The sequence below is a fragment of the Sceloporus undulatus genome, chromosome 6 (assembly GCF_019175285.1).
Source record: "Sceloporus undulatus isolate JIND9_A2432 ecotype Alabama chromosome 6, SceUnd_v1.1, whole genome shotgun sequence".
Lineage (NCBI taxonomy): Eukaryota > Metazoa > Chordata > Lepidosauria > Squamata > Phrynosomatidae > Sceloporus > Sceloporus undulatus.
The window spans coordinates 28,089,813-28,116,384 of record NC_056527.1 but is presented as its reverse complement, the minus strand read 5'-3'; the positions used below and the strand labels follow the sequence as shown (position 1 = coordinate 28,116,384).

The window sequence follows — 26,572 nt, the reverse complement described above, 5'->3', positions numbered from 1 at the left end:
ATAGCCAGTGTGGTGGAGTGGTTTGAGTGTAGGACTAGGACTCTGGAGATCTGGGTTCAATTCTCCTCTCAGCCATGGAAATCTACTGGGTGACCCCAGGAGAGTCAGACCCTGTCAGAAAACCCTACAATAGGTTTGCTTTAGGGTCAGCATAAGCTGGAAACAACTTGAAGGCATGCAACAACAATAATATAAATAAAAAGACACTGTCAACATTAAAAGAGAATTAAGCTGTTGATAATCATTTTCAGATTTTTGAGAACCTTTCTTCCTTAAAGCCAAAAATGGGTTTCAAATCAAGGAAAAACCCTAAATATTGTATATACCCATGTATAAAAATTGCCCCCCCCCCCCCAAAAAAAAACCCTGAGTTGACTTATCTATAGGTGAATGTAAGTACTGTACTTTAACTCGTATTTTAAAAGGAACCATCTCCTGGTAAAAGGAAGAGTAATCTGTCCTGTAATCTGTCCTGACCGCCCTCTACTTTCTCATGCATCCAGCCTTTGGGGTGAGTACAAACAGTTACATGCCTGCTGGAATTTTGTAAGTTCTTTGGCATTGTTTGTCTTTGCTTCATCTTTTAGATCCTTTATTACATGCCCCTAAGTTTTACCTTCAACTTATCCAAGGCTCCTATCAAAATCCATAATTCTGACCCCAAAACCTACCCTCAAATTGTACATGAGGTCAACTTATAGATGGTAGGTCTCTCTTGCTTGGTTATCAAGTCTCCTATCCACTCACTCACAACACCAATCAGGCTGGCATCCAAAAAACTGGTGGGTTCCTAAGCTATTGTGGGAAAAGGCTGAGGGGTTGTGGAGAAAAAAAATCTATGCTTGACTGGTTTTCCCAAAGAATAAACAGAGAATTTTATATTTTATATTAAGGGGCGTCATTTTACTATGCCACTGTATTTAATGCGACTAGAACATTCACGGATTCTGATACCCACAAGGGGTCATGGAACCAAACCCCAGAAGCCCACTGTACTTGGAATGGGAGAAATGCCACCCCATTTGGGCCACTCTCCTCTTCTTGCTCTGTGAGTGAGACAGGAGGAGGGTGGGCAGGCACAAAGCATCCAATGCCGCTCCCCATAGAGCCAGCCAAACCCAAATACCTGGTTTTGAGAGCTAGGGTGGACAAGGATGGTTCATGTGTCACATGTAGCATTTACAGGTCCCTGTGGGCCATCCTCCCCCCCCAAAAAATGTTGGGGCCCCAAATTGATTTTGATCTCCAAATGGCCAATAGCACCTTCCTCAAGCCTCTGGTGAAATTACTGGTCAGTTCACTGTATTTTCAGGGAACTGCTCGCTTTTTTAAAAGTCTGGCTTGCTGTACTGTCTGAAATGAACAAAGGCAGATCATACATGTGAACTCTCCGTCACAATGTTCTGTGGCATTTGTGAGTTGTGCCATGACCTAAAGCAAGGGTGAATAGGCACAGTGAGTCCAAGGGCCAGTGTTAACCCCTTCACCCCATGGAAGGTTTGACTACATCACTGGCCCTTGACTACATCATTCTCTGGCTGAACACTGTTACTAGAAGTTGCTCCAAGTTGTAGTTGCCTGCTTCCTCCAGAGGTTTGAGGTGGTTTGGGGGTGGGGGTGGTTAGATGTGTTTACACAGGCCAAGTTCCTATTTGTCAGCATAATTACACTGGCAGAAGAGGAGACAGTAGCAGAGTGCCACAGGCATTATGATGAAGGGGTGGGATTGGTTGAGAAGGGACAGTAGCGAAAGCCACTCCTATCAAGACATAAAGCTGTCTTGCTGGCTTCCATGCTGCTCAGGAGCTAACAGGGCAGCTTTAACTCACAACACCAATAGATTTTGCTGCCATCCCATCACTGCCTTGGCTGAAAAAGTACTGTATTTTCTGGCGTATAACCCAGGAAAATCTTCTCAAAAGTTGGGGGTCGTCTTATACGCCAGGTGTCGTCTTATAGGATGGGTGCTGAAACTTCCAAGCTGGACTGGAGAATCTGTGGTTGCCGCATATGGTGGGGGGAGCTCAAAATGGCCATGGCCGCATCCTCTCCATATGTGGCGACCATATGAAAGCAGGAAGGGAGGCACTGTACAAGTACAGTAGAATAAAATTTTGGAGACAGGGAGGGCTGGGCAGGCAGGGAGAGCTGACCAATTCAAGCAGGCTTTACATGCAACAAATTTTCCTGCTAAGTACCTGCATGTCATAAGCATTTGAATTAAAATTACCATATTGAAATCAAATCTGATTTTTAAATTTTTTATTTGGTGTGCGTTGGAAGAGGGGTAGTCTTATACAGCGAGTATATCCCAAACTCTATATTTTAACTGGAAAAGCTGGATGTCGTCTTATACGCCGGAAAATACGGTACTAACAGCCTTCCAGGGGTAGTACTTGACTAGAAATATAGAACTGCCAGAAATGTTGAAGCCATTGGGAAAATTAGAGGCCAAATGTTATCTAGTCAACACCATTATTCCAATTATAGGTTTTGGTCAAACGTACTTCGCTACTTCCTAACTTTACTGCAGGGCAAAAGTTTATAACATCCTTTTAAAACACAGATTGATAAATAATTCAAGCTCCTTCTGAACCATCTGATGTTGTGATACAACTGTATGATGATTTAAATATATAAACATCTGGCCAAAGAATGCCTGACATTTTAAAAGACAGTTGAGGCTACAAGTGCCTAAAACTACAAAGGAACCACAAAATGTTCTCAAGGCCACCTTGCAGTTCAAAATAAACAAAGCATGCAATCCTATACATGTTTATCTGGGAGCAAATCTCATTGACTTCAAAGAGACTTACTTCTGAGTAGACATGCACAGGATTAGACTGTCTCTTGCTCTTCTAAATGCAAAACTTTTCAAAGCCATTTACAACACACACACACACACACACACACACCAATTTTAAAAGATCACAAAGAACAGATACGGTAATTCAGATCACAATCTGAATTTTATTTCCAAGGTAAAATTGTAATATACTAAAACAAAACAAAATTAGATGAACAATATGACAGTACTACTGGATGATGACGGTACAATTAGAGGAAAAAAGGCTCTACAAAGTGGGGGATGGTACTAAAAAGTAGGAAACAACACCCCCCCCTTTCTTTCATTTCAACCTCGAAAAATCCATTCTTTCTGTCGAGCAATTGTGAAAGCATCCCACTTTTGCCCACCTAGCATGGCCTATTAATGATTGTCACACTAAACTACCAAAGTTAAAATGAAGCCCAGGCTCTCACTTTTGAAGGTTGCTGAATTTTAATCTCCTGGGAGTCAGATGCGGAGTCTGATTTGGTACCTCCGGAGTTTGGTTTTTCCTTTTTTCGCTTCTGTTTCTTTTTCTTCTTTTTCGCTCCCACGTCTCCTCCTGGACTTCTGTAAAGACAGAGATAGAAGAGAGAAAGGGGGGGGGGGTTTGATTGTTTTTGAAAAATTCTTGGTACTTTGAAATGCAAAGAAATAAGAAGCAGCTAAGGCTGCATCTGCACTGCAGAAATAATTGAGTTTGACACTGCTTTAACTGTCATGGCTCAATGCTACAGAATTCCGGGATGTGTAGTTTTGTGAGCTGTTTAGCCTTCTCTGCCCCACCAAATTATAGATCCCAGGATTCCATAGCATTGAGCCATACCAGTAAAGTGGTGTCAAACTGCATTATTTCTGCAGTGCAGATGCAGATTAAGTGTAGAATTATATATTTTATTGTCAAATGAGTGTCCCAAATCTGCATTTATATTACCAGACGGGCATTACCATAGGAAAAATAGAGAGTGGGGGGATGGATTCCTTTTCAGCCATTTCATCCATTCCTTCCCTTTCCTATAAATGCCCTCTGGCTGTTTGAAACTATCTACCTAGTTCAGGGTCTGTTTACAGACTCAGGACCTTTCTCTCTCTCTGCTGCCTGAAGCAAACAATAAAGTGGTACACCCAGAGCATCCACTATTCCCTGAAACCACGATAATCTGAAGAAACCAATATTGCTTATTTGGAAACTTATTTTGAGTAGGCTAGTTTAAAGGGCAACAGACCCACCTGATGGGCCCACAGAGCTCTGTTTTTCACCATCATGTTGCAGGGTATTTTTAAAGAAATTTTTTGGGTGCCCATTCTCCCATCCAAAAGATTTATGAATGGAAGCTTTTCCACAACATGTTGTCCTGACATTCACACTGGTATCCTTTTAAAGAAGAAAGTCAATACTGAACTTCAAATACATTTACACATGAATATTCTAGCAGTTTCTATTATCCTGCCCACCATCAGAAAATACCTATTTTTTTTTAAAAAAGTCCCTAAAACTCTTAACAAAACTACAAAAGTTAGTTTAAAAACACAAATGATCGTGCAACTATCTATCTACCTATGGGAGGGGTTGTTATTATTTTTAGTTCACAACACCTTGCAAAAGCTCAAAAAGCTAAAGAAGGGCACCAAAACAACCAACATGCCAAAATACAACCTGAAGAGCATCAACCAAAGAATTTAAAGAGAAAGTAAAAAACAGATTTATACTATTATGCCTAATTGGCCAAGAGCCAGAAGAACTCTGGACTGAAGCCAGGGATGTTGTTAGAGGAAAGAAGAAAGACACTATCTGTAGCCAAAAAGAAAAATAAGCCTCAGTGGATGACAAATGAAACTCTACAAGCAGTCAAGGACAGATAAGGAACAAATATGAAAGGTGACAGAAATAAAACCAGAATGGAAATGTACAACTTGTGTGCAAGAATAAGGAGAGCTACTATAATAATCAATGCAGTGAAACAGAAATTAACAACAAAAAAGGAACAAGAGACCTCTTCAACAAGATCTGAGAAATAAAAAAAAAATTAAACCAAGAGTAGAGATGCTCTAGGCCTAGCAGGAGAACATCCCTACACAATCCGCCCTGCACTCTCAGAACATCTGGAAAGAATCTATTGAAGTACTTAAAAAACAGGCTAACAACAACTTTTTACAGAACATTCACTGCCACAGCCCTCAGATTGTGAAATAGCTTGCTGGAGGAGATCCATCGTATTACCACCTTAGATGCCTTCAAGAAGGCACTAAAGACGGATCCCTTCTGGCGGGCCTACCCACCTGATCTTTTATAAGAGATCTTAAATACTCCGCTTCTGATCTGATTGTATGAATGTTAGTGCGAATGTTAGTTGATGATCCGCTATTTTAGTGAATGAATAGTAATGTTATTGTTTTAATGATTGTATTTTATATAGAATTGTTTTTTGCTGTAATCCTGCCTTGATCCACAGGGTTAGGTGGGAAATAATAATAATAATAATAATAATAATAATATTACATGACCAAGAAGAAATAAAAAGATGATGGAAACAATGCACAGAAGAACTATGTAAAAGATATGAAAGGATGACAGATTTATTTAAAGAAGAACCATATGGAGTGAATTTTCAATTTTAAAAAGTGAAGTGATAGCTGCATTTATAGCACTTGAGTGAAGTAAATCACTAGGAACCAGGCTTACCAATAAAGCTGCTCTCAGGGTACTCACGACAGGTACCCTAGGTCCGGGGAAAGAAATTTATCATCCTATCCTTGATGGGGCCACACTTCCCCTAAAGGACGAAGTGCGCAGTTTGGGAGTACTGCTGGACCCATCCCTACAGTTGTCATCTCAGATAGATGCGATGGCCAGGAGTGCTTCGTACCAACTTCGGTTGATATGTCAACTGCATCTCTATTTGGACTAAAAGGACGTTGAAGCGGTGGTACATGCTCTGGTAATCTCTCGTTCAGATTTCTGTAATGCGCTCTACATGGGGCTACCCTTGTACCAAGTTCGGAAGCTTCAATTGATTTAAAATGCGGCAGCCAGATTAATTACTGTGTCGACAAGGTCTAACCATATAACACCAGTTTTAAAATATCTTCATTGGCAGCTGATTAGCTTCCGGGCGCAATACAAGGTGTTGGTTATTACCTATAAAGCCCTATATGGCTTTGGCCAGTTACTTGAGGGAACGCCTCTCCCTACACAATCTGCTCTGCACTCTCAGAATATCTGGGAAGTAACAGCTGGAAATACCAAAAACCAGGCTGATCTCAACTTCCCAACAAGCTTTCTCCTCAATGGCTCCTAAACTGTGGAACAGCCTCCTGGAGGAGATCTGTCTGGCTGCCTCCTTGGAGGTTTTCAGGGGGACAGTCAAGACAGAACTCTTCCGAAGAGCCTACCCACCTGACCTCATTTAAGATATAAAGTCCCACCCTACCTGACTAAGAATGGAACAATTCTACCCCACCATCGCTCTGATAGAACTAGTTTAATTAATTTAATTAGCTCTGAACAAGCTTATTGTATTGTATTGTATTGATGAGTTTTGTATATTTTTATTAGGTTGTATTCCCACTTTGATCCACCTGGGAGAAACGGGGAAATATAAATAAAAATGTATTTATTATTTATTACTAAAATTTCTGAACAAGATTTCTCCCCCTAAATTCCTATGAAAGTAAATATGCAACAAATTAGGCATACAATTTTACAAGTTTTTATTTTGAAGATGGAGTCAAATTCAGTAGATTTTTACTGAGTCCAACCAAAATTGTTTCTAATTTCAATTCCAACTCTACAGCCCTGCTTCTAGGTGCAGCACAGGGTGGGCAAATGTGACCCTTCCCATGTTTTTGGACTACAGTTTCTCTGTTCCCTCACTACTGCCTATAGTGTATTGCTTTGAGCTGCAGAAGAACACTGGAGGGCTACTCCCCCACCCCATCCCCAGTATAAACTATTGCAGGCGTAGGCACAGAAATGCATTTTTATGCAGTGCACGACTATAATGCAAAACACAATTCCCATGCCAAAGTGGGGAAAACACACATATATTCCAGCGCAGGAACACCAAGCAAGCTCCAAGACCAACTGCAAGCACTGGCAGACACATATACACACAGTATGCAAAGGCATCTGTAGCACCTTTGAGACTAACTGAGCAAAAACAGTTGTAGAATTAGCTTTCAAAGACCTTCTACTTCCTCAGATGCATGCAACAACTTTTTACACTCAGTCTCAAAGATGCTACCAGATAATTTTGCACATTGATATTCCAGACTTACATGGCTATATTTGTGAGATATAATACAGTGTAAGAGTTGTCAAAGTTACACTTTTCTAAGAATTAGATTTTTAATCCAGTATATTGGGGGAGGAGCAGTTATAAACCTAGATTGTAATCATACTGCACACCCAAGTAAAAGATACACCACCACCCCAGGGATTTTCTTTAAAGTGTGTGTGTGTGTGTGTGTGTGTGTGTGTGTGTGTGAAGGAATGATCCTGAAATACATTTGGTAAATTCTAGGAGGCAGGCAAATGATATCGTTGACAATAAATCTAATAAGCCCTGCAGAATTTGGGCAGAAGTGTATCTTGCTAGGGTTTGTGAAAGCAGATCTGAATTATATAACCTCCATCCCCAAAACAACACCATTCAACATCAACCACAACCCTTGCTTAAACAGCTCTTTAGAGTGAAGCAGAATAGAAAGAGATTTCTCAGAAAGGAAAAATACAAGACTAGATCTAAGTCGCATTATATGTATTCTGCCTTCCAGGAATCAAAGACCGTATGTAAAAACTGTTGATACCTGTGTCCCACAGAGCCTTCTTATGACATTATATTTTGCAGCAAGTTTATGCAACCTACTGCTGCCCTCAGCACTGTTTTATCACATCACAACAGGATCACAGGCCTTCCCCCCCCCCCTTTTGCGGTCAGCAGCATACAACCTAATTTTAAAATGTCAGCTTGGAGAAATGTAGCTACATTTACATACACGCCTTACACCAAAGAGAAGTGTTGCAAGCCTCCTTCCCTCTCCTTACATGAGAAGTGAATCCTGAGATCAAACAAGACTGTGTGTTCACTGTTGCAAAAACACACTATTCTAAAACACAGCAAGATGTTTGTCATGATCACATTTTAAAGCAGCATGTCATCTCACAAACACCTTTGCTGTGCATCACCAAAGACCAAAAAACAAACAAACAAACAAACAAACAAAAAACAGCACTGAGAACTGAAAAGAAAAGAAAAAATCATGTAGATAACAGCAAAAGTGTTGAGTTGTGGGTTTTGTGTTTTGTTTTGTTTTCTCAAAAGCATTCCTAGAAGATAAGTTGTTCCTAGTTTCTTGGCTGGTATGCTCTCCAATTAGGCCTTTACAAATTAAGACATAATTAACCTCTTTTGATTTTCTACCAATATAGCTATTGTGGCTTTGCACCCAACAAACCACAGGCATTATAGTTTTAGAGGGTAAGAGTCCTGAAAAATTTCTGTTAGTATACCATCCTGAATTTGTTAGGTACACTCGCCCCTCCATATTCGCTAGGGTTAGTGGCACAAGACCCCCGTGAATATGGAAAAACAGCAAACAACAAAAACAGCATGTTTTTACCTGAGAAGACATCTCTCTAGGAATCTCTAGGTCCTCCAGTGCAACTCTGTGGTCAACATCTGCCAGACATTGACCATAGAATTGTGCTGGAGGAGCTACAGATACCTAGTACAGTATTCTCTCTAGGAATCTCTAGGTCTTTCAGTGCAACCATTAGTTAAAGTTGACAATAGAGTTGCACTGGAGGACCTAAATATTCCTAGAGAGAACATATTAATCAAATATGCAAATATCAAAGCCATAAATATGGAGGGATGAGTGTATCTTCAAGTCAACTTTGATTTATGGAAAATCCTCCCATGGGGTTTTCCTAGCAGTGTGTCTATGTGTGTATGCCTTCAAGTCACCCATTGACCTATAGTGACCATCAGATTTTCTTAGGCAAGGATACTCAGAGATGGTTTTGCCATTGCTCTCCTACAGCCTACAGCACCTGATATTCATCGGTAGGCTCCCATCCAAGTACAAATCATGGTTGACCCTGCTTAGCTTCCAAGATCAGACAGGATCTGGTGCCTTTAGCAAGACAGGATTAAATTTCTAGTGATTCCCAACAGTAAGAAGGTGACCATTATACTACCTTAAATCCACCAGAATCATTTTATCTAAAATGACTGTGTCTTTAGCTGATATATAGTCGCTTGAACATCTGGTGATCAAGTCTTGATTTGATTTGGAGTCAAGAGATCTAAAATATTTCTTCCATCTATCAATACTGTACTCAATATATTTCTCCCCCACGTGCTGCAAAATATTCACACACACTGAGAGTCTTTCTTTAGTATATAAAAGGCATGTTTCAGCATTTGATCTATTGTATCTCATTTGTTATTGTTGTTTTGCTGGTGCTGTCTTCATTTCTGATGATGTATCATGACATTTACCAAATTTCCATTACGCCATTAATGGAGCAAGGCACTTTGTGGCAAAAGTATTATAGAAATATGAGAATGAAAAGCAAGGGAAAAAAGAATAGCTTTATATCATTAGTAGTTTGAGTGTTCGACTAGGACTTCTGAGATCAGGGTTCAAATCACCACTGGGCAAGGGAAACCCTCAGGTGATCTTGGGAAAATAATTATCCTCAGGCCACGGCAATGAAAAACCTCATATGAACAAATTTTGTCATGAAAACTATGTGATAGGTTCACCTTCAAGTAGTCATAAGTTGGAAAATACTTGAAGGCACACATCAACCACCTACAGTAGCTTCGGAAATACACAAACATGAATTTCGCCTATAAAAGAGAGCATCTTTCAGCTTCTGGTGGACAGAAGAATAAAGATATAAAGTTTATTTTATAAGTACAGGAGACAGGAGCGTTGCTTCCTTTCTTTAGGAAAAAGTGGACTTTTTATGGAAAACTCTTTTACAGATTAAAAGTAATTTTATTACTTTAGGAGCATAAAATTAATTGTATATAAGTTTGCCATAAAGTTATTATGGCTTATATACAGAATACATTTTTATTCAGAATATAATTACAAATTGAACTTCACAAAGATTATTTTTTCCTAATGGAGCTATAAAGGCCCTGGAACTATAAACAACACCTGATCCTTGTTTGGTTCTGCCAATTTGAGGAGCAGGTGAAAAACTCCAACAAAAACAGAAGAAAAGATCCACCTTAATAAATCACTATTTCAAGGAGGCAAGTGCTGATTTCCAGAGAAAGAAATCAAGACCAAGGATTGTGACAATCTGCTACTAAACAGAATCATACATAAAAGCTTCCACCTGCATCACTGCAGAAATAATTTTGGAGCAATAAATCTGTAAACCCCTTATCTTCAACATTTTTCTCCATAGAGGGTTCCTTACAAGAAAGTGAACTCATTCACACAAAGACACACACACACACTTGGGCTGTGGGCTGTCATTGCTTCAGGCTTGCTGGATATACTGTACTTGATTTCTTAAATGAAGCCTTAATTGGACCCTCAGGCGACAAGCATACACTTATGAAAAACTTCAGCCTAGGACTTTGTACTGAGTATCAGAATTAAATGGAAATCACACTTATTCCATGAAAACACAACCAATTCCTCCTTGAAAAAAACTACTCTTAATTCCCGTCTCTACCATACAAGTTTCCTTTATTTCAACAATATAAATATGATGTGGAGGTGGAGTGATTTAGTAATTTTGCTGCTGCTGTGGTTACACAATTGGGAATGAAAAATCCTAGCAAATCCTGGGGTTTGTAGTTTGATGTGGCACTGGAGATCTCTGGCTGAGAATTCTAAATACTTCTCCCAGGGTCTCATACTATGAAACCATGGCAGTTAAAGTGGAAGAATAGCACTATAATTCTGTAGTGTGAATGGACACCAGGAGCAGTAATGTGCTCAGCATGGTGAAGTGGTTTGAGTGTTGGACGACAACTCTGGAAACCAGAGTTCGATTCCCTGCTTGGCCATGAAACCCACTAGGTGACCTTGAGCAAGTCGCATGCTCTCAGCCTCAGGGGCAAATCGCCTCTGAACAAATCTTGTCAAGAAAGCCCCATGATAGGGTCGCATAAGTTGGAAATGATTTGAAGGCATGCAACTACAACAGTAGTATATGTTGCCAGCCAGTGGTCAGAACTTTAAAAGAATTATCCAAAATGCTGAACCCATTCAGTGTTTAGTGGCCCTTTGAAGTCAAGCCCCACTGACATGGCAGCCACTAGCTACTAATGGTGCTATGATAAACACCCTGATCTACTACAAATCATACAGCGCTTTATCAGAAGTTCTACCTTATTTCTACCTCTGCTACAGAGTAAGCAATTTTTAACAGCTATTGAACTGATGTTTCAAAAATAGTTTGTGCCAAGGGATTGTAGTGTGTGTGTGTGTGTGTGTAAGGAAAACTCTTTACAGTATGACCCTCGTATCCATGGGACCAGTACTCACCGTTTCACCAATTCATGACTGAAAAAATACGTTCTCTCTAGTCATTTTCTAGGGCCTTCATTGTGATTCTATGGTATGTTCCTGGTGGATGTTGACCACAGAATTGTTAGAGAATCAGAGCTGGAAGAGATGACAAGGGCCATCCAGTCCCATAACTGCCATGCAGGAACTCACAATCAAAGTATCCCTGACAGATGGTCATCCAGCCTCTGTTTCCAGACCTCCAAAGAAGAAGATTCCACCACTATCTGAGGAAGTCTGTTCCACTGTCAAACAGTTCTTACTGTCAGGAAGTTCCTTCTAATTTTGAGCTGCAATCTCTTTTCCTGTTGCTTGCATCCACTGCTCCATGCTCTAGTCTCTGGAGCAGCAGAAAACAAGCTTGCTCCATCTTCAATGTGACACCCCTTAAAATACTTAAACAGGGCTAACATATCACCCCTTAACGGTCTCTTCTCCAGGCTAAACATACCCAGCTCCCTAAGTCTTTCCTCATGAGCCATAGTTTCCAGACCCTTCACCGTACTTGTGATGGTGGTGGGATGGAGAGAAGGGCCTCCCTGTGGATCTCAGAGCCTGGGCCGGCTCATATAGGGAGATACGGTCTGCCAAATAGCCTCGACCTGAGCCATATAGCGCTTTACAGGTCATCACCAGTACTTTGAATTGTGCCTGGAAACAAACTGGCAGCCAGTAGAGCTGTTTCAACAGGGACATTGTATGTGCTCTATAACTTGTCCCTGTTAGCAGCCTGGCTGCAGCTCTTTGGACCAGCTGAAGTGTCTGAACATTCTTCAAAGGCAGCCCTGTGTAGAGCACACTACAGTAGTCCAAACGTGGTATAACTAAGGCATGTACCACTAAGGCCCCATCTGGCATCTCAAAGAATGGGCACAGCTGGCACACATGATTTAAATATGCAAGAGCACTCCTGGTCACTGCAGAGACCTGGGCCTCCAGGTTCACAGCTGAATCCAGAAGTACGCCCATCTAAGATAGTGTGACCCCATCTGTAATTCTATGGTCTACTTCTGCCAAAGGCCATTCAACTGAATAGGTAGTTTTGTTAGATATTTAGCCTTCTCTATTGGAGAGCTCTGGTGCCACAGCAAACTACAAACCCCAGGATTCCATAGCATTGAGCCATGACAGTTAAAGCAGTGTCAAGCTCCATTATTTCTACAGTGCAGATGTAGCCTCAGAGAATAGTCTGAACAAGATGTGAGCAAAATGTGGGAGGAGGGGGCTCCAAGATGCTGCAGTCCTAGGCAGCATAGCAAATGCAAGCTGTTGCAGCTCAACATCATCTGGAGTGCTGCCCTTTGCCCACCCCTGAGAGCATGCCCTGGTTCAAGCTAACCAGGTCTAGATGGGAAACTTTCACGAATGCTCAAGTACAGATATACCTCAGTTAACAAAGTAGATGTGTCCTAAGAATTACTTCTTTAACATAAAATTTGGTACCAAAGGCAGGAAAAATTTGAAAAGAATACAGACAGATCCTAAACTACAAAAAAAGAAGAGTAATTCCACATGTTTTAAAAACTTTTTTCTTCAGAGCTAAACAAGATGCACATGTGAAATGAAACACCCAGGTAGGGTAAGCCATGCTTAAGTAGACAAAACATTTGGAACCTTTTACTGAAGGCTTCTTCCAAAATGGCAGAAATAGCTAGCCTGCCTCCCCCCCCCCCCCCCCCTTTTTTATTGTACACTGCTTGAATGTTGGGACAATGACATTGGAGACCAGGTTTCAATTTCCAGCTCCGTCATGAAAACTACTGGTCGACCCTGGGCAAATCACACTCTCTCAGCATCAGGGGAAGGCAATGGCAAAACTTCAATGAACAAATCTTGCCAGGAAAACCCCATAATAAGTTTGTCTTATGATCACCATAAGTCGGAAATACTTGAAGGCACACAATAACAACTACAAAGAGTGGGCCCATGGTATCTGCTGGGGTTTGGGTTCCAGGACCCTCCATGGATACCAAAATCCCTGGATGCTGAGGTCCCATTAAATACTATGGGATAGTAAAATGGTGTCCCTTATATAAAATGGCAAAATCAAGATTTCCTATTGGAAACTGATATTTTTAAAAATACTTTCAAGCCATAGATGGTTGACTCCGTGGACGAAGAATCCGTGGATACATATGGCTGTCTGTATAGCATCTCAAGGTAGCAATCTAAATGAACAAAGTTCTCAGAGACTTCTGATGCAGGACTCAGTGCTGGGAAAACTTGACCACAGAAGGTTAACCTACTGTATATCCTCCTGAGTTGGGAGGACACTTTAGGAATTCCCCAAAGCCGCTTCCTTTCTAGCTGTGCCTCTCTTGGGCTTTCCACTGGAGGAATTTACTGTAGGTATGTATATTTTAGTCCAATCAAAATTTCTGTAAGCACTCTAAAGAGTTAAGGTTCCTGTCTGGTGAGTAAACACCTTCCCAGTCCTTCTCAGAAAGCTTCATTGATTGAGGTATGCCTGTAATCTGTTCTGATCATATAAATGAAATAAATTTAGGCTATTTTTTTCTTAATTGAAATATCAAGAATGACTAGACATTGAGGACAGACAGATAGTGTGTTGTCTTCTTGGATGTCTGCTTACATATTAATCTCAGCAGCAAAATCTTTTGCTTTTGAAACTGAGAGCATACTGCAGCTTGTGTGTATGTCTGTATGTGTAGAGAGAGGCTTGCCTTGCTTTCATGTGAAAAAGGAAATAATTCCCTTGCACTAAATATTTCTTTGTTTGTTTTATTTGCATTTATATCCTGCCTTTCTCCCTAAATGGGAAAATAAGAATTTATTATAAAGTATGCATTTTAAAAGGGTGCTTTACCCAACCTATTTCTAAGCAAGAAGACTACAAACATTTTTCTAGGCTCCAGAATTTGGACACTGATTATTTTAAGCATCCCAGGGGAAAAGAAAATGAAGTAATATAACTGCAAGCAACTGGTTAATACTGATCAGAAAACACACCCATGAAGATGTAAGGATACAACCAGAGGCAAGTGCAATAATGAAGCCCCAGCATGAAAATGCCTTTTCTATACTAGCTATGCAAATAAAAAAGCATGAAATTTTACAAGTCTGTCAATATACACAAGAGCCACCATAATGTGGTGGCTTGAATGATGGACTAGGACTCTGGGAGATCAGGATTCTGATTCTTGCTTGGTCATGGGCAAGTCACACTCTCTCAGCCTCAGACGAAAGCAATAGCAAACCTCCTCTGAACAATTTTTGTCAAGAAAACCTGATTGGTTTGCCTTAGGGTCACCGTACATCAGAAATGACTGGAAGGCACACCACAACAATACAAATGTGCCCATATTAAATTAACAATTATTGCTTATATTTTGACATGTTAGATTGTCAATTTTCCATGTTCACTCCAGCTCCAAAATGGAAATAAATTTCATCTAGGCATTATTCAGGCAATACTGATATTTGACAGTATCTTATACTGTAGTTAGTTCCCACTTAGGTCCCTTGAAGCTAGTTGGCTGTTGATAGCAGAATGGTCTTAGAAACCTGCCACATTGCAGAAATAAAGCAGTTTGACACCACTGTAACTGTCAAGGCTCCATCCTGTGGAACCCTGGGATTTGTAGTTTGTCTGTCAGAGAGCTCTGGTGCCTCACCAAACTACAGCTAAAACAACAGGTAAAGTGGTGTAAACTGTAAACTGCTTTATTTGTGCAGTATGGATACACCCATTTGTTTATTCACTGAAAACGGAGTCTATGCAACAGAGGTTATCTGTCAAATGAAGCTCTCAATCCAAAATTACACATACTCAAACTGCAACCAACATTATTCACACAGAATGACAGAACTAGAAGGGATTTTGATGGTCATCTGGGGCAAAGTCACAGATAAAAGCATTCCTCTTACATATGTTGGCCTCAGTTCAACATCCCAGTTGCATGCAAACCTATGCTTAACTGAGCCATATATCCTCCTCTCCACATACTGATAAGCCCCTGAAGCCAACCCACAAAACCATTCTGTGCTCCAGAGAGAGCAGTCTGGTTTGGAGAAGCCTCTGACTACATTCTCATAGGCAGATGCAAAATGATCACAGCAACGTTGAGAACCCTAGAGGATCCCAGTGAATCTCAGTGCTGATGTGCTGTAGTGGTTTGAGAGTTGGTCTATGACTCTGGAGACTAGTGTCTGAATCCTGGCTCAGTCACATAAACCCACTTGGACAAGTCATATTCTCTCAGCCTCAGAGGATGACAATGGCAAACCCCCTTCAAAGAAACGTGCCAAGAAAACCCCATGATAGGTTTGTCTTAAGGCTGCCATATATCAGAAATGACTTAAAGGCACACAACAAGAAATAGCAATGTAGCTGGGTGCATGGCCTATATGAAACATGGAATGTCCATCTTGGGCTACTCAGTAAGTTGGGGATGTGGGCACTGTGCGATAAAGAAGGAATATCAAGCCAAGCAGCACTTGAAAAGGGGGATCTGCATACCTAAAGGAAACCCCTGTGTATCAATGTCCCAAACATTGTGCATATGTGCCATTGTGAATGTCCTAATAATTTCAGAAACCTCAGGTTTTCATCTACAAGGGTAATTGATTTTTAGTAGCCAAGGGGCCACACTGGATTTCCCTTTCCTGGAAACCCCCTGGAGGAGACATCCCATTCCTGCTGATGCTGAATTCATCACTGCAGCAAACACTTCATGGGGACCACATGTTGCTATTATTATTATTATTATTATTATTATTATTATTATTATTATTGAAACAGAGAACTTACACACACTCAAACTAGACAATGAAGAAATTGAAATGGTAAAAGAGTTCTCATATTTGTGATCAAACATTGATAGGAAAAGGACTGCAGCCAGGAAATCAGATGAAGATTAAGAATCGAGCAGCTATGAAAGAACTAGAAAACATCCTAAAATGTAAAGACATACAACTCAGCACAAAAGTCAGAAACATACAGGCCATTGTATTCTCTATTACCATGTATGGATGTGAGAGCTGGACAGTTAAGAAAGAAGATAAGAGGAAAATCAACTCATTTGAAATGTGGTGCTGGAGAAAAGTGCTGAGGATTCTATGGACAGCCAGAAGGGCAAACAAATGGGTCCTAGAACAGATCAAGCCAGAAATATCCCTAGAAGCCAAGATGATAGGACTTAGACTGTCATACTTTGGACACATCCTAAGAAGGAATGAATCCTTGGAAAAGAAAGATGGAGGGAAATAGAAAGCGAGGAAGGCCACATGCTAGATGGATGGTCTAAATTAAAGAGACCATGAATATAAGTTTGCAGGAGGTGCCTGCCATTAATTTGGCAGTGTCGAAAAACCTATCATTTTTTGAGATATAGCATGATTGAACCATGCATCTTGTTTTCAGAGATTCACATTTCCTAAGCTGATGCCACACTGTAGAATGCCATCTGACACCACTTTAACTGTCATGGCTCCATCCTATGGAGCCCTGGGATTTATAGTTTGTTGTGGCACCTGAAGTATCTGATACAAGAATGCTAAATATCTTCCAAAATTACAAACCCCAGAATTCCATAGCATTGAACCATAACAGTTAAAGCAGTGTCTGACTGCATGGATTCTGCAATGTAGATGCAGCCTTAGAAACTTCTGGGAATAAAATTCTCTTTAGAAACAAGCTGCATGCCCCATGCATGCCTTGTTTACAATAAATAAATATGGCAATTTTGCCTCTGCAAATTCAGTAGCAGTAAGGGACAGAATGAGGAGCACAAAAGAGGCTGGGAACTGGTGTTCTCCATCCCTAAATCCCATCCACACAGAGAAGGGCATTACAAGAGGTTAAGAGAGGTAAGAAGAACAAGGGTCGAAATCCTACTGTTACTCCTAAATGTAGTAAATCAACTGAAGCAGTTAGATTTACCTACATGTTGATTCACCATTCAATAATTGACTCAAGGGGTATACTCCTAGCTTGGATTTACCAACAAAATTCCAGTCAAGATTTTTAACAGGAAATATTAAAAGGGTATAAACAGAAGCAGAACATACATTTCTCACAGAAAGCTCTCATTTCAATTGTCTACATACCTGTTTAAGAGGATCATCAGTGACAAAGTAGGAAAAGACCTCCAATTAAAACTGAATCTGCACTGCAAAAATAATGCGGTCTTATACCGCTTTAACTAGTTCAATGCTATGGAATTCTAGGATTTTTATTTTGTGAGATAATTAGCTTTCTCTGTCTGAGAGCTCTGGTGCCAAAACAAACTGCAAATCCCAGGATTCCAGAGGATGGAGCCATGGCAGTTAAAGCAGTGTCAAACTGCATTATTTCTGCATCACAGATTCAGTCTGAATCCTTGGAGAGGTGCCGCCAGTCATAGTAGACACTACTGGGTTACCTGAGGTGTAGGAAAGCGTAGAACTCCACGAGTTGTTCAACTCCCATCAGCCTCAGTCTACACGGCAAATGGTAAGGGATGATGGGAGCTATAATCCAATAACATCTGAACGGTCACTGCTCCCTCACTCCTGGACTAGACAGACTAGTATTCTGACTCAGTACAAAACAGTATTGTGTATATTGTGGCACACCACTGGGGTCCTAAGCCTGCCCCTGATAAAGCAAAGCCATTATTCAAATGGACTAGAGCTGATGCAGATGCCTTGTGCACTTCTGCTGAATGAGCACAAAGCAGAGGCATCCAGTTTTCAAGAAAACTACAAAGCAGAGAATATTCCACCAGCAGGCAGCAGTGCTGGCAAAAAATCAAACAAGAGGTAAGAGGGCTGGTGGAAAGAACCGGACAGATTTTGCTCAGCTGAAATTTTAAAAAAAAGAGGGGGGAGAGAGGGCTAGGACATGATCATTTTCAAAAAGCCACCTTACACTGGATCAGACTGCTGACCCATTTAGCTCACCGACCTCTGAACTGACTGACAGAGGTCTACCAAGATTTTTCACATCTGAGTCTTTCCCAAACCTATGGTACTTTAGAAATGCCAGGTAGGGAAATACAGCATAGCTTGGTCCTGCGGGGTATTCCAAAAAGTTACTTTTACAACCTATGTAACAAAGATTTTGCATGTACAAAAGCATGTGAGCTACAGCTCTTCTTTGTTGTGGAGAAGGAAGCCACAAAAAGGTTGCAACACACCAACTATCCAAAGTTATGGAAAAAAACAAAGTTAGTTAATCCTGGAGTAAAGTGGTTCAGAATGAATTGTGTATTTATTTAATTGCATTGGTGGTGTGTGTGTGTGTGTGTGTGTGTCTGCATATCTTCAACATTTCACAGACAAAAACCAGTGATGGTCACAATGGCAAAAGTTATTAATGAGGAAGAACACACAAACTGAGAGAGACTGCAGCAGTTTGCTTTTGTCTGAGCCTGCTGGGAAGGGCAACATTTTGCCCCCTTCTCTGCTCCCTGCTATGTAAATGGAGTGCAAACTCCTTTTACACTCTAAACTCAATATGCATCAATTGAAGTAAAATGAGAACAAAGGGGGAAACGGGAGGAGAGAGAAACTGGGACATTTTAAAAGCAGCTGAAAGAGAGAGATAGTAGAGCATTAACTGGGAATGTCTCTGCCACATTGGGACAGTTGGAGCATATGTGTCTTTGAGACCCTTCCTCAGATGTCCTCCTATCAAAGGTACCTTGCATTTCAACTATCTGCCCACTACAGAACTTTTTACTGTCTTGTGTGCTCTGTGTAACAGTTCTTGATCAGAATACGGGCAATGAAGTCTGTTGGGCAAACCCTGGCTGATATGTGAGGAACAAACAGACAGGAGACACAAACAGACCATTGTTGTAGATTCTCCTGTAAGTTAACTAGCAAGTACTGTAACAGAAATCCTTAAGAGCTAGAACACTACACAGCTGAATTTAGTACAATTTCCTCCGTGAGTATCCAAATTTGTGGCACTCTAATTAGTTCTGTTATCTCGGCTCTCATGCTGCAAATTGAATAATACCGCTGAAGTCTTTGGAGAGTTGAAATTAACCTTTAAGATTATTAAGACAATAGATGCAACACTTTCTGGACCATGTGCAAAGGTAGTGATTATCTAGCATGTTCTACCTTCTTAAACTCCACTAAACATCAGAAATGTGTTTGTTTATTTAACTTACAGCTGAAATCCATACATAGTTACTCAAAAATAAATTCAACTGAATTCAGTGGTGCTTCCCCCCAAGTAAGTGCACTGAGGACTGAGGTTTTCATTTACATTTCTATAGTACTTTTCAATATCCAATTCTCAAAGTGGTTTATATAGCATAAAAAGAGGAGCAGAACAAATTGCATGTAGTACGACTTTTAAAACATAAACAAAGAACCACAAATTCCACAATATTCATTTCACTGGACAGAGGCTTTAGTCCTTGTGAATCAAAAAGGTTTTTATTCAAAAGAACAGAACTAATGGAATAGGATGCATATCCTAGGGAGGCCATTCTACAATTCTGCAACAGCTACTAAAAAGAACCTGCTCTCAGTAGATATTAATTTTGTACCCACAAAAGACAGTCCACTGTCCAGAAACTTAAATGGCAGATCTTAAGGAAGATTCCAAGGAAGAAAGGGATTATACAGGAGAAGATACCTAAGATGCTTTTAAGTATAAACATGAACAAACATATCAATCATCCTGCACAGTGACAGGGAAAAAGCAAGTTGTGTTTCCCTTTAAAAGATGGCATTCAATCCTGTTGTACTTTTGTCTGTATGTGCAAATGGCCTCACACTTTTAAGTGCGCAAGTCCACTTACAAACAAAATGCTTACACGGGGAATAAGGTCTTATTTAAAGGGTTTTAAAATATTTTGTGTGATTGTAGTTGCAGTCTGAATTTTGTTTCTGATGAACTAATCTTAAATTCTCCTGGTTCTGCTGCAAGAAACTCCCATTACTGATGAAATCATATATGTCATTTAATACTATTTTAATCATAACTTTTTGTATGTTTTGACTATGTGTGTTTTACTTCTTCTTGTTGTTGTTGTTGTTTTGTAAGCCTTCTTGAGTCCTAGCTTCAGGATTAACATGGGATATACAGAATAGAATAGAATAGTTGGAATGGACCTTAAGAGCCATTTAGTTCAACCTCCAGTGAGTGCAGGAATCTACCACTAAACTCCCCCCCCCCCCCCGACTGTTCCCACAGTGGCAAATTCAAAATCAGCGGAGACAAACCTCAGGATTCTATAGGATACAGTTAAAGTGGAACCATGGTGTTATAACTGTGTAGTGTGAAAGGGCCCTGTGTTTTGACAGTGCTGAATGACATGGATCATACATCTGAATCAGAATGAGGATGAGGTATCCAACACTTGGGCCTCCACATGCATTGTCCTTCAACTCCAAGAAGTCCCATCCAACATGGTCCATGGTCAGGGGTCCTGAAAAGTTGCAAAACATCTGGAAGGCTAAAAGTTGAGAACCACTGGTAAAAGGTTCATAAATTAGTGGTTCCTAGGTTGATGCAAAACTTAAGTAGTGATATCCAAATTGACAGCTCTTTTTTCATCTAAGGGCTTGTCTATGTTTGCCAGAATACTCTAGGCTGCTCACCAAGTATTCTTTTCCCAAATTCTCCCTGAATATTACCCGCTGTGTGTTTTTCAGCAGATGATGGGCAGCTGCCTTCCCATGCAGTCCTTGCAAGCTGGCTGGAGACACTGTGGGCGCAAGTCAGTTTGACATCAGAACAAGATGCCTAGCATTGTTCTGACCTTAGAGCAACTTACGGTGTTTGTAGAGCAGTGTGGCAGGGATACTCACAGGGATTACCCAGGAAGGCAGCAGCCTGTAGTCACTGCATTTTGCTCTGGGTTTTCTGGAAAACCTGAAGCAAAAGGTAAGTCGTTTTAATTCAGGACAAGGGCTGGAAATGCTGAACTGGGTCAGAGCATAGTGAAAACAGCCCAGGACCAATTCAGGGTTTGGTGCCTATATAACGTAAGCAGCATGCAGCGATCCCAGGGGGAATTCAGGGTTTGTAAGTACTGTAGACAAGATGTACAGGAGTGAGGTAATTTTAGATTCTGGTTTTACAGAGTTCCTATTTTAGACAGTAATATCTACTGATGTAGTGCATCAGCTCTATGGTTTCAGGGTTGTGGTGGAATCTTGTTCATTCTTGTCAATGGGGTTTTGGCTTGAATCTCAGAATCCTTCCCTGCCACCACTATGGCTAAGTCTTCATCAGATGCAAGACTGACTACTCCATTTTAAGTAATACAGATTACTCACTGTTAGCACTGTATTCAACCTCTATTTGATAAGCACTTGTTTAACCTAGGAACATGAGCACTTTTCCTTCAGTGAGCTGCATCCAGACTTATATATAGAGCAGATCTATTGATGGGGCAAAATTAAGACATGCTGAAGCCTTATGCTATATCATATTTAAGAGTGTTACAAAAATGTGTACCATTCTAATAATTGTTGTTGTTGTTGTATGCCTTCATACACCGTTTCTGACTTATGGTGACCTTAAAATGAACCTATCATGGGATTTTCTTGACAAGATTTGTTCAGAGGAGGTTTGCCACTGTCTTCCTCTGAGGTTGAGAGCATGTAACTTGCCCAAGGTGACCCAGTTTGGTTTCATGGCTGAACTGGGAACTGAACCCTGATCTCCAGAATAATAGTCCAATACTCAAATCACTTTGCAATGCTGGCATATAAACTTGAAATTTACTCTGAAAAAATTATTTTAGAAGACTCAAAATATAGCAATGCTTCCCCGAAATATATTGTTGCTCACCCTCGTAACATAAATCCTATTGATTTCAATGAGTCCAACATGGAGACACACACACAGACATGCACACACAGAACCTACTGATTCTTCTACCTGGAACATTTCTTGAATGTATATGTATGCATAGGTGTGTGTGTGTTTAAAGGATTCTTAAAATGAAAGCCACACCATCTGATCTGAAAGTCCTGCCTTCTAATATACTGTTTGTAAGAAGGTCAAATGTGGTTAAACAATATGAAAAAAATCAACTTTGTTATATGCTCATGGTCTCACCTGAGCTTTGGGAGCTAAAAACAGTGTAGGATGTTGAATACTGGTGCAAATAATCCCTTTAAAACAACCCCTCTCCCACATATCCCCACAACCTGTGGACCGCAACCCCTTTGGGGGTCGAACAACCCTTTCACAGGGGTCACTTAAGACCATCAGAAAACACATATTTCCGATGGTCTTAGGAACCGAGACATTGCAATTTTATGGTTGGGGGCTGCGGCATTAGAAAGGTTGAGAACCACTGCCCTACATAAACCAAGAGCCCTAAATTTACCTACAAGGAAGAAACTAAAAGATGGGGTAGAAGTGGGAGCAAAATTACACATAACTGACTATGTGTGACTTTCTGTGTGAAGCAGAAAATGCTAGATCACAGTAGAGACACAATTCCACAGAACCACATCCCTGTGTTCTGCATTAATTAATCTGAAACAGCTACCACCCTCTGGCTCCAGATTCCACCATCATGATTCTGGATTGGAATTCCTACTGAAATGCACACAGGAGAAAGGAACAGGAAGTTAAAAAATATAGTAACATCCAAAATCTACAAAACAGTGATACACGCTTTCAAAGCTCCACTGGTTTCTTCATCAGGCAAAGGTGTTAAAATCATACAGGAGCAGGGAAAATAATGACTCTAGTCATAGACTTTCATTTTGTTGAAATGTGGTGGTGGTTCTCGTTTCAGATGTTATGGGTTTTGAATGTTATTGTCCTTTGCAATATAGCCAATGAGAGCAAGTGTGGCATAGTGGTTTGAGTGTTGGACTATGACTCTGCAGACCCTGGGCAAGTCATAGTTTCTCAGCCTCAGGGGAAGGCAATGACAAACCTCTTCTAAACAAATCTTGTCAAGAAAATTCTATGATAGGTTCACCTTAGGGTTGGAAATGACTTGAAGGCACACAACAATAACAGGGCTGGTCCTAGATATGTTTTCTGGAAGTTTAAAAAATGCACATACAGGAAAGGAAGGAAGGAAGGAAGGAAGGAAGGAAGGAAGGAAGCATTATGAGAAACTAGAAGGAAGAAGGAAGAAGAAATAGGAAAGTACAAGGAGGGAAAAGAAATGAAGGCTATGGAAAGGAATTTTAGGTAGAAAGGCTAAGGGAAGACAAGGAAAGAATAGTAGACAGAGAGAGGAGTAAAAAAAAAGGATGAAGAAAAATGAATGTAATGGTATATCAATTTTGATCACAAATGTGTAAATGTGAAGATAGTGTATACATTACACATATTTTATACAATATATACATTACATAATTTGTGTTATACTATATGATATTGTTAGAATGTTAGGAAATTTGGATATTGTAACAACAAAAGTTATGATGTGTAACTATATAGATACAGTATTATATTGTTAGTATTGTGTTTTGAAATAATAAAAATAAATTTTACAAAATATACAAACACACTTGTGCTCCCACTGAAAGAGTGGTGTATCCCGTTCTGTTGGACTAAAAAAACCCCACTGTCCCCGTGACCAATGGCCATGCTAGATGGGGATGGTAGTACCCCCTCTACTACTATTACTACTACTACTACTACTACTAATAATAATAATAATAATATAATAATAATTCTGGGCTCCAAAAGGTGGGAAACTCCAGGGCTATTGGAATTTCCATCACTGAGACTACTGAGCATGAACTTCCAAAGGGAGTTGAAGGGGACTGCAAAGGATTGTTGCAGAGGACCACAATAAGCAGCAGCTCCACAAGATGGGAAACGCCAGGGCTAATCTCATTTCCATCATACATACTTCTGAGCATACAATTCCAAAAGGCACAGAAGGGGCCTGTAAAGGATGGTTGCAAAAGATCACCCCTCAGATAAATAAATAAATGTTAAAAACAATACAGTCAGTCCTCCACATTTGTGGCTTTGGCTTTTGTGGATTTAATTTTTCATGTATTTGATTGATATGTTCTCTCTAGGACCTCCAGCATGATCCCGTGATTGACTTCCACCAAACATCACATTGAAGGACCTAGAGATTCCTAGAGAGAACACTTGCCTAGGCATTTATAGGTCTTCTGGTGCAATTCTATGGCCAGCTTCTGGCAGATGTGGATCACAGAGTTGCCCTGGAAAATCTAGAGATTCCTAGAGAGATGTTCTCTCAGGTAAAGAAAAAATAGTGTCCTGTGCACCTAACCCCAGCGAATGTGGAGGGCCCACTGCAATATTGGGCTACAAAGGGTAGGAAACACCAGGACTAATGTCATTTCCACCACAGAGACTATTGAGCATGCTCTTCCAAAGGGTGCTGAAGGGGACTGCAAAGGATGGTTGCAGAGGACCACAAAGGAACCGTGCAAGGTACTGGCAAAGGAGGGGGGAAGAGAGAGCCCAAAGAGGATGGTGTGAGGGGATGATGGGCCTGTCAGCTGAAGTGCACATTAGCCCAAGAAGAACCTGAGGATCAGGAGTGGCAAGGCAAGGCCAGGCCAGCTAGGTGTTGCCCCCCTGGGGCCAAATGACGATGAGGAAGGCTTAAGCCATGCACACAGGGTGACCAGATGTCATAACCATCAAGGAGGACAAGGCCCCACAAAATGTAGGGCAGTCAAGAAAAATGGAGAACTTGACAAAATTAAAAACCAGAAACACTCAAGAGATATAAATTAATGCTTCCAAGTCACAGTCAAGATGGAGGACCTTGTAGGATTCCTCCTGGACAGAAGGTTGAAATGCAAGACATGTTCTGGAAAAGGAGGGCCTCTGGTCCTGCTGGGAGGGAGCAGAGAGCATAGCTGCCTCCCCCTCTGCCTTTCCTCAAGGCCCCCAGCCTCCCTCTCCCTTCCCTCCTCCTCTTCCCAGAGTGACCAGCCATCCTCCTTTTCCAGTCCTACACTTCAGCCTTCTGTCCAGGAGGAATTCCAAAAGGTCTTCCATTTTGAGCATGACTAAAAGAACATGGATTTACATTTCTATTAGTGTCTTTATCTCTTATTTTGTAATATCCTGCATTTTCTACTTGAACGTCCTGCATTTTGTGGTGCCTTGTCCTCCTTTGCAGTTATGACATCTGGTCACCTTCCTCTTCCTCCTCTCCCTCTTTTTCTTCCTCTTCCTACCCTTCTCCTCTTCCTCCTCCCCCTCCTCCTTTCCCCTCTTCTTCCCATTCCCCTCTCCTTCTTCCTTTCTTCTTCCCCTTCCTCCCCTCCTCCTCCCTCTCCTCTTCATCCTCCTCCTCTCCTCTTCCTCCCCTTCCTTTTTCTTCCTCCTCTTCCCCTTCTTCCTCTCCCTCCTCATCTTCCTCCCTCCCTCTCCTTCCTTCCTCTCTTAATCCTCCTCCTTCCCCTCCTCTTCTTCCTCTTCTTCCTCCTCCCCTTCCTCTCTCTCCCTCTTCCATCCTCCCCTTCTCCCTCTTCCTCTCCCTCCTCCTCCTCCTCCAAGCGACCGCTTGCCAGAGACGCAAAGGGGAGCGGCTGCCTCTCTCCCGCCACAAAAGCCCGGCCAGAGGTGGGCCAGAGGCGGCGGCGGAGGCCTCTCCCTCTCCTTCCCTCCCTCCCTCAGGCGGGCTCTGCCGCAGGGGCTCCGGGCGGGAGGGCCCTTCTCCCCTTCCTCCTCCTGGTGTTGCCTCGCAATGCCTGAAGGAAGCGCCGGGGCCGGGCTTCCTTGGCCTCCCCGCTGCTCAGCCAGCCCTTACCCCTTGGAGTGCTCGGTCTCCTCCTCATTGTCGCCGTCGATGCCGCAGGTGTCCTGGTCGTCCAGCTCCAGGCTTTGCTGGCTGGCGGCAGACTCGCTGTCCTCCGCCATCACGCACACGGGGCCCGACAGGGAGGGAAGGAGGGGCTGGCTCTCAGTCCGCCGGCAGCAGAAGCACGCAACAGCGGCGCCCTCCCAGGCCCCCGGCAGCGCCCACTAGCGGACGACGGCGACACTGCTCCCTCAGGCGGCCCTGGTGGTTTCCACCCGGCATAATAATAACAACAGACACAGAGAGGCTGCAGCCACACTGGGGAAATAACCCGGTTTGGCAGCGCTTTAACTCTGGGCCCCACAACAAACTCTGGGCTCCGCTCTGGGCCCCACAACAAACTCCAGCTCCCAGAATTCCATAGCCTTGAGCCAGACAAAGTCACCAGCATAGACTAGGCCATAGGAAAGTATATATGTGCATAAACATACCACACACACACACACATTGTTTATTT

General features: G+C 41.5%; 1 protein-coding gene across 2 annotated transcripts in view; it reads right to left on the bottom strand.

The window, feature by feature from the left end:
• NMT2 (N-myristoyltransferase 2) overlaps positions 1–26,255 on the bottom strand; it is a 45,190-nt gene extending 18,935 nt beyond the window's left edge. The window contains exons 1-2 of one of the 2 annotated variants that reach the window (XM_042476081.1): positions 26,065–26,255; positions 3,262–3,397 (exon numbers count right to left, since the gene is read on the bottom strand). In XM_042476081.1, the coding sequence (XP_042332015.1) occupies positions 3,262–3,397; positions 26,065–26,174 (246 nt within the window). In that variant the 5' untranslated portion in view covers positions 26,175–26,255. The remainder of the gene's footprint in view (positions 1–3,261; positions 3,398–26,064) is intronic. The other variant, XM_042476082.1, reaches the window with a different exon arrangement.
• Positions 26,256–26,572: the final 317 nt, after the last annotated feature.